Source organism: Magallana gigas, chromosome 7, assembly GCF_963853765.1.
Source record: "Magallana gigas chromosome 7, xbMagGiga1.1, whole genome shotgun sequence".
Taxonomy (NCBI): Eukaryota; Metazoa; Mollusca; class Bivalvia; order Ostreida; family Ostreidae; genus Magallana; species Magallana gigas.
In genome coordinates, this window is record NC_088859.1 from 3,373,634 (window position 1) to 3,388,355 (window position 14,722).

Consider the following 14,722-nt stretch of genomic DNA (forward strand, 5'->3'; position numbering starts at 1 on the left):
AATTTGTTATAACAGATTATCAATTTGTTATAACAAATTGATAATTTGTTATAACAAATTGATAATTTGTTATAACAAATTAATAATTTGTTATAACAAATTACAAATTTGTTATAACAAATTGATAATCTGTTATAACAAACTATTAATTTGTAATAACAAATTGATAATCTGTTATAACAAATTAATAATTTGTTATAACAAATTACAAATTTGTTATAACAAATTGATAATCTGTTATAACAAACTATTAATTTGTAATAACAAATTGATAATCTGTTATAACAAATTAATAATTTGTTATAACAAATTACAAATTTGTTATAACAAATTGATAATCTGTTATAACAAACTATTAATTTGTAATAACAAATTGATAATCTGTTATAACAAATTATTAATCTGTTATAACAAATTAATAATTTGTTATAACAAATTGATAATTTGTTATAACAAATTACTAATCTGTTATATCAAATTACTAATTTGTTATAACAAATTGATAATCTGTTATAACAAATTACTAATTTGTTATAACAAATTACTAATCTGTTATAACAAATTACTAATTTGTTATAACAAATTACTAATCTGTTATAACAAATTAATAATTTGATATAACAAATTGATAATCTGTTATAACAAATTAATAAAAAATACTGCTGCGGCCCTAATACGCTTCCGTAGGAAATAAACTCGAATATATTTGACACGAATTGTCTGGACATCACTAAAAACCTCGAACCCGATCAAAAATGTTTGATTTTCAGACCGGCTTTTAGTTTTAACTGAAGTTTTATAAAATCAGCAGTATTCCTATTTAAAACTTTGTTTACCACATTAGACTAAATTTTATGTAGCAAAGATTACATAGTTTTTTGTTGACAGCTGGTTGAATTGATAATAGAGCTGATGGCAGCATGGAGTTTTTGGATTTTCACCACTGCTGTGATCTGGTTTGCCATTTTCCTTACGTATTTTATGCCTGTAAAGAAAGAATTCATCGGGATTTCCACACCAGAGACAGTCCTGGAACAATCAGGGTCCCTCGTGCCAGGGGTTTCCCCTTTGAAACGTCACTACAACAAAACAGTTTTGGTTTTGATTGATGCTCTTAGAGCTGATTTCTTGTTCAGCCCTGATACTCCCATGTCCATGACAAAGAAACTAGTCTCACAAAACTTGGCTTTAGTGGCTAAAGCCCATACTCCAACAGTGACTTTGCCAAGAATCAAGGTATATTAAAGAAAACTGTATGTAAAACAAGAACTGCAGATTCACTGTCCAGTTTATTACGGGAGCAGGATCAACAGTTCTTGCTAAGTACCTAACTCACCAGGCTTTGTCACTTCACAATATCAACGCATAAAATGATATGGTATCTAGAACTGTTGCATAGCGAAAATAGGTCTTAAGCCAGTTTATTACATATAAATGTTTTAATAAAGATTTACTGATGTGATTTTACCATCCTTCTTGTAAATTGATGTGACATATGAAACGGAACATCATTTTTTTTACAGGCGCTGATGACTGGCAGTGTCCCTGGTTTTGTTGATGTCATCTTAAATTTCGGCTCAACAAAATATGAGGGGGACAACATTTTGGCTCAGATGAGTCGGGCCGGTAGAAGGGTCGTATTTTTCGGGGATAACACATGGATCAAACTTTTTTCCGACCATTTTACAAGATATGAAGGCACTACCTCCTTTTTTGTCACTGATTATACAGAGGTGAAAGGACTTTGCATTACTTCAGATAAATGGAATTTAGCTTTCATAATGTTAGTGCTATATTAATTCATTAACATCAAGATTTTACCCTAAAATACATAAAGAAATGTCACAAAGTCATTTGCATAAGTTAATGGTGTTAATTAATACTGGTAGAATGAGTATCATTCCTTTTAAATGAACTTTTCTTCTGTCAGAATTAAGCTACAATTAAAGAACCTACAATTTGTCTATTAAGATTTATCAAAGAGATGCCTAGGATCTTAGAACTTGTTTTGATTTTTCATAATTGTGTTTCAGGTGGACAACAATGTAACCAGACATTTGCCGTCGGAACTCTCTGCAGGGGACTTTGACCTACTTATCTTGCACTATCTAGGATTGGATCACATTGGTCATCTGGCTGGTCCCAGCAGTCCATTGGTTCCTCCAAAGCTCCGAGAAATGGACGTGGTCATTGACACAGTATACAGATCACTTACAAAGGTAGGAGGAATATAATGAATGGATCGCACGCCATTCATCTGTCAAAGGACAAAACAACAGGCATCAAAGTTGATTTAGTGAACTATACCTTATTTGGCAAACTTAGGGCCTTTGGGTTTGAAATTTGGAGATTTTTTCTTCTATTTATATGCAAATTTTGCTTGGAGATTTTAAGCAGCTGAATCTTGATTTTATTTTTTGTTGATTTGTATTATAATGAATTACATATTTTATGAAATTCTAAATTTCAGCAGAGTTATTCCCCTTAATTTTTTTTAATTTTTTTTAATTTTCTTCACTTTTCTTTCTGGACAGATGCTGTTAAATTTTTTTTAATTTTTCACTAAATCTGTGCAATGGGTCGATCTTTTTCTTCAAGTAATCAAATTATGCAATACACTCAGAAGTGAATTATGAAAAATTATCTCTGTATATTTCTAACAGAACCAATCATTGGATGAATTTATAAGGACATACATTGACACTTTAAATCCAATCCAATGCAGTAAAAATATCAAATTAAGAAGTCCCATAGAGATGGGTTGGACTGTACACCACTGGTATTAAGAACATTGAATGTATTAGCATGAAGAGCCTCTTACTTGGTTTTAGCACTCACTTACAATCCTCTTGTCCTTATAGTTGCAGGGAGAGGGACTGCCCAACCTTCTGATAGTGTGCGGGGACCACGGAATGAGTGACCAGGGCAGTCATGGGGGAGCTTCTTACAGCGAGACTCGAGTACCACTCGCGTTCCTGTCCACCCAACATAGGTCCAGCACAGGTCAGTCTGTGACAATTGTTGTCAGGCTTTGGTGTGTTCAGTGATGGTTAATCTTGGTGTTGCTTGTAGATTTCTCCACCCTAAATTTGTCTGTGTGATACAGATTTTTTCAAAGGGGTTCTCAACTTATTGTTAACTCATTCAAGCCACTTTAGTAACTGACCCTCTCTTGTTAACAGTTAGCTCCGTCATACCAGGTATTACCCTGAGTCACCCATGACCCAATACTTACTTGCCTCTATTTTGATGCATTAAAACTCTATTAACTAATTGATTCAATAACAATTAATACCAAAAGGGGCATAAAATTATTTATTTTATTTAATTTGCTGATTTTTTAAATGATTGATATGATGGTTTGGCTAAATTTATCACCTGATTCCATAAACAAAACTTTTTTTCTTAAATTCATGGAAATTTTTTGTCAGTTGGTCTAGGAAAGATGGTTGAGTGGCAGGAGGCGAGTTGACAGTGGGATTCTGCACTTTGTATGTGTTTCATTCAACACATACGATGTTCAAAAGAGGAAAGTTAACAGATTTAATAATTTTAACTCTCCTCTTCACTAACAAACCAGTATTTTAATATTTGCAATAGTTGAAAATTCATGAAAAAAGGAATCACAAATTGATGTGATTTAATATTTTGAGTTATATTGCCATGTCATAAAGATAGTGTAGTTCAAGTTCTTTCTAAGGCATTGGCCTCATAGGGTTGGTGTTTATACTCGGTTTCTGTGTTGCTAAGTGGATGAGAGCCACTGTCTGACACTCTCTGAATGAATTCAATCTAAGGTTAACCATTCAATCCCAGCGTTTGTTGTTGCACATTTCCAGCATGATAAACAAAGCCAACTTAATTAATTAAATGAACAAAAAAATTAGGAACTTGTAATGCCTGGGAGGATTTTTATCTCGCTGATTTTAACTAGTAAATGAAAAATTAAGTTTTGAATGAGTGGGATGTAATTTTAGCATGAGACATGTGAGAAATAGAAGTAGATTTTGCTTGAACTCTTCCATATTCAACACTGGGTGCATTCATAATTCTTTCATAGGTTAATATTGGTGGACCATCCGATTCTACCACTGGCAAAACATTGACATTTGTAAATGACTTACAATTATCTTGGGTGTATTGTGAAACAGTAACCTCTATATATTATTGCACATATATGGAACAAATGATTGCTTTTTAGGAAAATGAATATTACAGGATGTCACTTGATCATACAAAGCCTAGCTTATAAGTTTCATTTTGCCTCAATAGTGCAATAGTGCACCTTGTACTGTTAAGCTAGTCATTATTGAAAAAGAAGAAATTCTAAAAACTAAAGCTCTGCTATTGGTTGCCATTGATTACAATTTGTAACCATTATTAACCAGAGGTACCAAAGTGCACTTTTGGTAGCCTTTGGCTTTTATTTTGCCATTGGTTTACCAATATGCTGTTCACAGGTTTGAAGCAACACATTGCACCATTGTTTAACACTGTTACCAAAGACAGCCAATGGCAAAATCAATATTTTTACCAATGGAAGAATTGTAAATGCACCCTCTGAAGGTAAGAAATGATTAAAGAGAGTTAACATTTTAATATCTAATGAATACAGTGTGTAAAATAAAATTCTTGTATGAGATGATTTCATTTTCTTTGAGAAGAATTCTGTAGGTTGTCATAATAAGTACTGTATTGAAAATGCAAAATTACTACAACAAAAAATTACAAACAAAAATTCAATCACTTTTCTTTATTATGTCAAAATTTTATATTTTATCACTATCAACCCTTTAACCTCATCCCCACCCACCTATAGGTGAAATAACTTTACGGTAAGCACTCTTCTTCTCCCAGTAAACATAACAAGGACAGCACCTCTCCCATGGCTCTCCACCCCCAACATTTAAAACAGGTGTCATTCACCCGAGACCATATTAGAGCTGGTTTCATAATACCGACGATTTTCACACTTCGTGACAGCCAATGTTTACGTCAGCTGCTCGCTAGACCAAGTCGGCCGCTAAATTTTTTGGCATCAAAAGCATGCCGCCACCACAACAACGCGTGAGGTTGAAACAGCTGCACATGAGTTAGTACACTGCCGGTTGAAAAACAGTTATTTTCCTTATTTATTCTTATATTTGGTATTATTTATATACATATTTGGAGTGACTTTATAAAGATGTAACTTAAACACAGGCACACAGAGAGACAGAGAGAGAGAGAGAGAGAGAGAGAGAGAGAGAGAGAGAGAGAGAGAGCCAACATGTGGTTGATACGTGACTGCATTAAAGATAGTGTACAACAGATCGAAAAACAACTAAATTTCTTATATATACTAATATTTGATATTATTCTTGTTTGGAAATACTTAATTTCATTTATATGTCAAGAGAGAGAGAGAACTTAGAAAGAAATAGGGCTTCATCAGGCCCCGTCGTCCCCAACTTTTCTGAAGTCAATACTCCGCCTCAAGTCTGCATGAGTATTGATATCAAATTTATGAATTTTTTAAAAAAGGATTTGAGTTGGAGAATGAGGGGTGATTTTAAGATTTTTGTGAAGGTTGAGCCAGATTTTCAATAAAAGTTTCTCTTTTCTCTTTTATTTCTTTTGATAGCACACTGAATATTTTATGTTATTATTAAATAATTATAGTTGCAGCCAATTGTAGTAATTAGAATGCACTATTAGGTATCGACATCTTTCTGGGGTTACCCCTGAACCCCATAGAGATTGTTAACTACTTGTGTGTAACATCTTTGCTGATGGAAAATGTTGACTGACCCTTGTCCAATCAAACCTTAGTAGGCTGAATTAAGACATTTACCACCCGTGACTTGAATGAGAGAGAGATAGAGAGTAAGGATACAATTCAAACATGTAAATAATCTATGACCTACGGTGTTCAGGAAATCAATACTGTAAACCAACTTTAATTCGCGTGCGAGAAATTTTCATGAGGTTAGCGAGAGCCTTGTCATCGCGAATATTTTTCGCCGCAAACCAATCCTTTGTCTATAATTTTTTATAACAATACAGGTCTGGATAAGGCTTGGTCGCGAACATTAGTCGTCGCAAGCCAGTTTTTTCGCGAAATAAAGTCACCGCAAATAAAAATTGGTTTACAGTATATAAACAGCATTTGTCACTAATCGCATGTATATATGCATGCATTATATATAAATACTAAACAATCCTTCTTTTAAATATCACGTAGAATTATCGTTAAAGTAGCGTCATATCTTTGATGCTGGGAAAGCCACCCAGCCAGCTCTAATGCAGTCATACTGCGTGGGAGTTTCGGCGGCATGTCTTTGATGCCGGCGAAGCGACAGGCGTCTGGATTTTGCGAGCTGCTGACGAAAACAAGACTGTCACCAAGTGTGAAACGAGCTCCAACTTGCTCGCCACCCCCAAGATTTTTAGACAGGTAAGTCATTCACCTAAAACGTAGTTCATATTAACTTCTATTGATGTTTTTGCAATTTTGTAATTTTCAGAGGCAAACCGAAAGTAAAACAGCGTTTGGACCTAAGCACAAATCATCACTGCTGACAAGACTTAGTTCTTGAAAATAATAGAAAAATTCAAAGTAATGTATGCTGAAGCATTGATTTTCAAGGAAACTTATCAATAAGTCAGATATTATATAATACGAACAACTAAGATATTTTTATAGTCTCATGTATTCCTACGCCAGAGTTTAATATAGCCTCGTTCAACCAAACGCTCAGCTGTCTCCATAAATCTCCGACAAGCAGAAAGGCTCTCTTGCTTGTCGGAGATTAACGGAGAAAGCCGAGCGTCTGGTTGAACGAGACTAGAGTTCGATATCAATAGTGCTTAGATCCATAAATTTTTTAGAATTGCTTCGATTACTTATACATAGTTTGAAATCTATCTTTAAATATTACACAACATGATTCATATGGGGTTTCTCGAAATTCTTGTCAGAAAAGTCTAAAATTCCTACAATAAAAAAGTGCATAATTCAAATACAGACTAGAAACTAATTGCCATGCAAGATAAGTTGATTTTAAGATAAATGATAATGAATAAAATCAACTCCCGTCAGTACTTCAGTACTTTGATGCATTGTCAATGTACTCATTACAGGTGGTATACTTTCAATGTACTTATTACAGGTGGTGTACTTTCAATGTACTTGTTACAGGTGGTGTACTGTCAATGTTTGATAACAGGTGGTGAACTCTCAATGTTTGAATAAAGGTGGTGTACTCTCAATGTTTGAATACAGGTGGTGTACTCTCAATGTTTGAATACAGGTGGTGTACTCTCAATGTTTGAATACAGGTGGTGTACTCTCAATGTTTGAATACAGGTGGTGTACTCTCAATGTTTGAAAATAGGTGTTGTTGATTACAGGTGGTGTACTGTCTAGGGCTGGGACGATAATTTATTTAGCCTTAACTTAATGAAAACATGAATAAGGGCTTAAAATTTATTGAATCTGTCAATGTATTAACGCATGTCCAAAGTGATTTCATTATATTGAAAATGAACGTTGCACAATTTACAAATTACTTTAGTCTTGTATTCACTACTTTTTCATAAACAAGTTATCCGAAAGTTTTCCACACTCCAGATTTAGCTTCATAACTGTTTTGACACCTTTATGAGGTTTTCCGCCATCTTTGTACTTTCATATTAGGTGCGTTGACTAAAAATAGCCGATATATGAAGCTCGGATATTTTTGGAAAATAAAAAAAAGTTCACCAAGGTATTGTTGTATTAATGGTAAATGTATCAATCCAAATATCGTCAAAATAAATTTCGTGATGCACCGGTGCATCAGTGGATCGTCCCATCCCTAGTACTGTCAGTGTTCTAATTACAGGTGGTGTGCTGTCAGTGTTCTGATTAAAGTTGTTGTTGTTTACAGGTGGTATATTCTCAATGTTTAAATACAGGTGGTGTGGTTGAGTCAGAAGTTGATCAGATTGACCTTGTTCCTACATTGTCAGAACTGCTAGGTCTTCCTATCCCTAGCAACAACCTAGGGCACCTGCTGATGGACATGGTTCAAGAGCAAGGTGCTGAGGAACAGTTAGCCTCACTACTGAGGAACACAATCCAGCTCCTCAGTCTGCTGAGGGAGGACCAGCCAGGCGCCGATTCAGGTAAATCTGTCAGTCATGTATGGCCCAGTCTCCCTCTGTAACTATGGATACTTCTCTGTATGGTTTGAGTACTACCAATCCTCTCCAGACATGTCTTTAATCAACTCTGTTATCTCTATGTGTCTCTCTCTCTCTCTCTCTCTCTCTCTCTCTCTCTCTCTCTCTCTCATATTATATTTAAATTAAGAAATGTTTTCTTTGGTGATTCATGTGGGTTAAAAAGGTAGCAACCATTGCAGAAAAAAAAAACCCTTGTTAGGTGGTTATATAATTTTTTTTTTTGCAATGATGGCTAGTTACCTTTAAAATTTCAGGCAGTCTATGATTTTTGTAAGGTTGCTAAAGGTTTCGATCGATTGATAAACAGGTTAGAACTGGAATGTGTAGATTTCCATAAGAAATTTTGAAGTTTTATACAATATAAAATGGTTTGGGACAGTTTACACTTTTTTATAAACCGCTTCACAGTTTATGAGGCGTAAACTGCCCCAACCGTCTTATATTGTATAAAACTAATAAATATTGAATTCATTCCTTAAGTCATGCAATATCTACTTTTTTTAGCAAATTATTCTGAGTCAAGTTAAATATACAATATATTGCAACCCAATTAAGAGGATAAAGTTTATGTCTAGGTTCTTGGTTCTGGGTTTAATCATTATGTCCTACATTGGTACATTTCTATATTAGTTTATAGAAAAATGATGTCATACATTAGCACATTTCTCTTAGTTCAAAATCATTTACTAATATAAATGACAGGACCAGATTGGCTATTGAAAATCATTTTATTTTTAATCTTCATTCTAGAAGTTAGAGGTTTTTTCCATTCAACTTGTCAACTCCATTCAAAATGGTTATCCCTAACTCCACAGGAGAGAAGTAGTGCAATGGCTCATCAAATTCAAATCAAATACAATGAGGTCATCACCATGGCAACAAGCACCATCACCAAAAAGTTGACCACTTACGACCTACCAGCTCTGATCACTTGTGTCATTGGATTGTGGACAGTGAGTGACTTTAGTGAGTTATTAGTTGTTTAGAAAAGTATTTAAACTATATACACATATTAAAAATGTCTCCAAAATAAGTTTTGCCTCTTCCATAAAAATGAGTGGCATATGATCATCAGACCTAATTTAAGGCAATCAAAATGATTTGGGTTTACCTACTTATGGAACAGATTGCTTTTCTCTTGCTACCTTATTTTCATCACCTTTGGAATGTTTCAATGTTTTTATTAAATAATTAATTATTAAATAATTTGTTATTGTTGTTGAAATGTATGACCTGTGGTGATGTATCTGTACTTGTTTTTTCATTTATACAAGAATTGTGTTTGTGTGTGTATATTTTCTATTAAAATGCAATCTATCTGTTTTAAGGAGGCCAACCTTATTTTTCATTGCGCATGTTTTTGCACATTCTATTACGGTAAAATACAGTGTATTTATACCTTTTATGAACTTGTTTCGATACTATTTTTTAGATTGAACACAATAAAAATATAATAGTTAAAAATATTAGGATTTTTTAAGGGAACTTGTTCGTTATGTGAGTATTGCCATTGTGCATTTATGAGATTATGATAAAAGTGAAGCTTTGTAGGGGTACGTTATAAGAAATAACATAAAAAGAAGTAGTAAGTGTATGCTTTTGAAATTTTATCTACAGAATAATGCCTTTACCAGAGTTATTCTCCTTAATGTTTGAATGAATCCATTGTACCAATCTACATTTGTAATACTCCAAATATATAGCAAAATTTTGGTGCATTTTGAGATGACCCCACTAAAACCCAGATGGTAGAATTTAGTATTTATTTTTTCATATACCGGTAAGGTAGAAAATCATATTACCTTGTACTATTTTCATATATGTATTACAATTTGAAGAAAATCGCTATTGTAGAACTTTTTTAATCTGCTTCGAAGTGTGGAAAATGACGGTTTTTTCTATTATAGGCAGCGATCCTCCTTCTGTTGAGTCAGCAGAGCCCGGTAAGCTGGGTTGTCATGGTCCATGTGATCTCTACCTTGTATTTGGTCGGCCACCTGACACAATTCCAGTCTGTTTGGCCGTTCTCTGGGTCCGGGTACTTAATCTCTGTAGCCTCCCTTATGCTTGTACTCTCTACAATTGCACTCCAGGCCAAGAAAACAATGAAAGATGTAAGTGTAAATGTTATTGTATTACAAAAATTTCTTTAAACTTTCATTTTCAAACTACACTGTACTGGTACTGTACCAGTTATCGGCTAAACTGAGAGTTCGGGTTTATAGCACGCTGCTATCCTATATTTTTTAATTCAGTCATCTGTTTTGAATAAAGAAAAGTAATTTTGCTTTAAAACTTTCTTGAATATGTTTTAAACATGAGCTTAAACGATCATTGTTTACCGCTGATTTACATCTTTGCACTGTCAGCAGTGAGGGAAGTGATGTAATAAGCTAAAAATAGAACATGACCTTTTTGTGATACCTTATTATATCCCTTCTTTGATTTGACATAAAATATCAACCCATATAACATGTATAAACAAAAAGAATTCACTTAATTCCAATAGATTCACAGCGTAGTTGAATGCCTGAACGAATAGTTTTATGAGTTTTGTTTACCTAACATAACCCCTACGACCTTAAGTCTGACCCCACAAGGGACATAATTCAAATTATATTTTACCGATTATAAAATCGAAATGTACAGGGGGTTTTACTATGTTATTATCATGAAGCCAATAGATCGTAAAATCTGAGCAAATTTTGGGCTTGCTAAAATGCACAAAAACAAGATGTTTTGGGGTCTAAATATTGATATAATCTAACCTATTGATAAATAAGAAGTTCACCATTTTAGCCAATAACTGGTACAGTGCCAGTAGAGCATCTCCACAAGTAGAGGTTTAATGAATATTGATTATACTATAGCAGGTGCTTGAGTGGATGCGGAGTTCATTTTATGGAGGTGGATCTCTGTGTGGGGGATTCCTGATTGCTGGGACACTCCTCCACACTGTCAGTCTGCTGTCCAGCAGCTACGTGGAGGAAGAACACCAGACCTGGTACTTCCTCTCCACTACCATCCACATTCTCCACTTGATGTCAGTAATCCTCACCATGAACACAAATCAGCATCCTTGTAATGCATCATTTAACTCCTCCACATCAAACCATTTCCTGAGGAGCTGCCCCAAATCTGATGTAGAGAGTGATCAGGGCTCTCACTCAGACAAAATCAGACAGGAAGTACTTAACACTGCTGTTTTATTACTGGCTGCAAGATTGATGAGGTCTTGGAACCAGACAGGAAACAAGTGGCTCCACCTACCTGACATTGGGGACTGGCTGATTCTGTAAGTCAACAGGTGTTTGAATTTCATTCAAAAGTTTTATTTCTGACATTGTAACTTCATAAATTTCTGTAAAAGTTAGATAACAAATTTACTTGCTGCATTGAAATGAAAATCTACGTGTGTTTCTGAATCACTGTGGAATCATTAAATTTCGTGGTGGCTCAATTTTTGTGGAATTTTTGGGTGCCTCTCATCTACGAAATAGCATCCTCTACTAATTAATAAATTAGAGTTTATAAGTCATATTTCCTTATGTTGGTGTAATAGAATGCACAAAATTTCGCCCCCAAGAACCTGTAAAATTTATGGAATCCACAAAAATTGGCACTCAGGAATTTAAATGATTTCACAGTATACTTAGAATATACCACATTTGAATTCTGAGGAATGTTCGGCAGAGAAGGCCCTTACACAAGCTTGCCAAAATTTGTGTTGTAGGGATTTGAAATGTTAATGCGTTCATGAACACCATCTCTATCAAACAGGCTTCTGATAAATTAGTATCAGTGCTAACACTTGTATTGCTTTCAGAGCAGACAACAGGATTCTCCTCTCCGTCCTGGTGGCGGTATCTCTTCTACTCATTCTAGTCCTGCAGTCCCGTCGGCTGACCTGGGTACAAACGATACTGGCAGCCGCGGGGTTGTTCTGTGTGTTCTGGTCCCGTGCTTCAACTGGTGCCCTCTTTTTCCCCTTTGTTCCTCAAATGGACAGGTGAGTTGCCTAACAGTTTTGTTTCTTTTCAATTACCAGTACTCTCATTCTTTGAAGCATTTCAATTTAGATAATTTTAATGTATTTACCAAGATCATTATCATTGGGCTATTTCTACCACATGTAATTAGTGTGTTATCAAGTTGATAAAATATTTTTACTCTCTACTTGCAAAAGTGAAAATTCCATAAAAATTTTGTAGTTCATGTATCTTCATTCACAGCAGTCTCCATCAATCTGGATAGATCTCTGTTTTTGTTTCCTGTACAGGGGAATCCTTCCGGCCAGGCTGAGCTTCCTGTGTGGATTCCTTGTATTGGTCAGTCAGTTCCTTCCTGGTCAAACCTCAAGGTCGTCTGTAGGACATATGGATATCTGTCTGACAGCATGGACAGTCCTCCATGTTTTATTGATGAGGCCTCATAACACTGTACTGGTGGCCTTCATGACAGTCCAGCAGTCTGTGCTTTGTGGATGTAAACTGGTGCTCTCCCCCTCTGCTGCTGCAGTCTTCTATGTGTGGATGGGAAGAGCTGCTTTCTTTTCTCAGGTAATCACAACTTGGCCAAAGGATATTTTGTTTACAAGAACTGTAGGATGTTTAGCAAGAAATTGCTCTTTTCTCTGAAAGATAACAAATAAGATTGAATTGACAAACATGAAATAATTACATGCTATTTGTTGTTCCATATATCACATGCTAATGAGACTTTCTGTTATGAACTATCTAATTCAATAAACCCCACTGATTAAATTTTTAACTATGAATATCATTTGAATTTGATATTTGAAAATTCTATAATTTATATGCATATTGACAAACAGAAAATAGTTACATGTTATTTGTTGTTTTTGTTCCAAATGATTGAAAACAAATTATTTTTGTTTAAAAAGGATAAAATATTCAGTAGTATTCACCCCAATTTATCACTGTTGTCAGGGTAACTCTAACAGTATAGCCACTGTGGATGTGGGGGCGGGCTATGTAGGACAGGAAGATTACAACGCCTTCCCCGTCGCCTTCCTCCTGGGCCTCGCTACTTATGCTGGTCCCATTTACTGGTTCATGGCCTTTCTTGCAAAGCTCAACACCCTCAATCCAAGTCGTCGGTGAGAGTTTTAACTAATATTTTATAATTCATTTTTCAGAGTTATGATAGTTGGAAGTTTGTTTTTAACAGAGAAATCCAATTTTGGGGCCATTTTTATTGTAGCAAGATGTAAGAAATTTTGAACAAAACTTGAGTGTTCATGAAGTATATAGATGTATTTTGATGTGTCTGTCATCTTGCAGGGACCTTCACCAGGTATACTTCACTGTGGCAGTGACTTGTTTACTACCGATGGTGGTCTATGCGGCGTTCGTGGTGACCGAGCGGTACCATCTGTTTGTGTGGACGGTGTTTCTACCCAAGTTATTGTATTTTGGCATGGACCTAGTGATCTACTACCTTCTCTCTGTGATACTAGTGCTGAAGTACTATCTACGGTGTGAATGATGATGTACCTCTATAGTTCTAATGATAAAGTACTACACAGGGTTTTAAACTAACTTGAATTTTTTGCTACCCATGTGGGCTACTAAACTTTGTTATTCCAGGGGCCCACATCAAAATTTAGTTGCCCACACTTTAAATTTAAAAGAAATAAAAAAAAAAGTTTATTTTTTTTTCTCATTTAATAACATGCCATTGTACATACATATACATTCATATTGAATTTCGGTTTTTATTAAAATTTTCAAATACTTCATTTTCTAAAATTTATAACTCAAGTCTTCTGAATCAACCACATGTCTTGTTGTTCTTTTACAGTCATCTGTATTGGTTAATCCATCTCCTATTACAAATAAAAATCCTTTTCTTTTGGTTGGCTGATACAACCATTACCAGAAATAGTGAATAATACATAACCTTTTCCATATCACAGTCAGTATCAGCCCGAGACTCCAAGATTCATTTATCACTAAGTCTTGTGACCAGTACATTTTATTGCATCAGCTGTATGTTTGTGTTATTGTTTTACATGTTTTATATGAATTTGTATTTATAAAATACACCTGTATATGATATACTGCAATTGATCCTGTTAATGTTATTTTTATGTAATATCTAGTTCATCTTTTTATGGTTTCTTGATCAGGAGAATAACTGTATTAACTATTTATACATTTTTGCTCAAAATAAATATGAATATAAACATTAATTGAGTTAAAAAGACGTGTACATCTGTGAGTCTGTTATGGCTATGTATTGTTAAAGTATGTGTCAGATTAACTATAATTTTTTTTAGCTCACCTGAGCTGAAAAGGGTGGAATTTTTTACATTAATAGAATAAAATCTTCTTTTAAAAAAATCAATAGGCCAAAAAAAAAAAAAAAGCTGAAACTTGTGTGAAAGCATCTCCAGGAAATGTTGAGTTTGTTCAAATCTTAATCCATAGAAGTAGGTTGGGCCTGCAATGGGAGTTGAATTTTTACATTTGTAAAAATAGAGCAAAATCAT

General features: G+C 34.5%; 1 protein-coding gene across 2 annotated transcripts; it reads left to right on the forward strand.

The window, feature by feature from the left end:
* The first annotated feature begins 747 nt into the window (after nucleotides 1-747).
* LOC105320635 (GPI ethanolamine phosphate transferase 2) lies at nucleotides 748-13,965 on the forward strand. 2 transcript variants are annotated; one of them, XM_011418641.4, is made up of 12 exons: nucleotides 748-1,236; nucleotides 1,524-1,733; nucleotides 2,034-2,219; nucleotides 2,862-3,003; nucleotides 7,939-8,148; nucleotides 8,959-9,161; nucleotides 10,116-10,322; nucleotides 11,079-11,503; nucleotides 12,035-12,217; nucleotides 12,488-12,767; nucleotides 13,158-13,327; nucleotides 13,512-13,965. In XM_011418641.4, the coding sequence occupies exons 1-12, from the start codon at nucleotides 913-915 to the stop codon at nucleotides 13,714-13,716; spliced, it is 2,745 nt and encodes a 914-aa protein (XP_011416943.3). In that variant the 5' UTR covers nucleotides 748-912; the 3' UTR covers nucleotides 13,717-13,965. The 2 variants fall into 2 exon arrangements, with proteins under 2 accessions (XP_011416943.3, XP_011416944.3); XM_011418642.4 differs by having other exon boundaries at nucleotides 11,082-11,503.
* Nucleotides 13,966-14,722: the final 757 nt, after the last annotated feature.

Excerpts from the sequence above, each read along its gene's own strand:
- LOC105320635 (XM_011418641.4), top strand. The coding sequence starts at position 913 with ATGGCAGCATGGAGTTTTTGGATTTTCACCACTGCTGTGATCTGGTTT. Across the intron at positions 1,734-2,033 it reads TTGTCACTGATTATACAGAG|GTGGACAACAATGTAACCAG; the intron begins GTGAAAGGACTT and ends ATTGTGTTTCAG. Across the intron at positions 8,149-8,958 it reads CCAGCCAGGCGCCGATTCAG|AAGTTAGAGGTTTTTTCCAT; the intron begins GTAAATCTGTCA and ends TCTTCATTCTAG.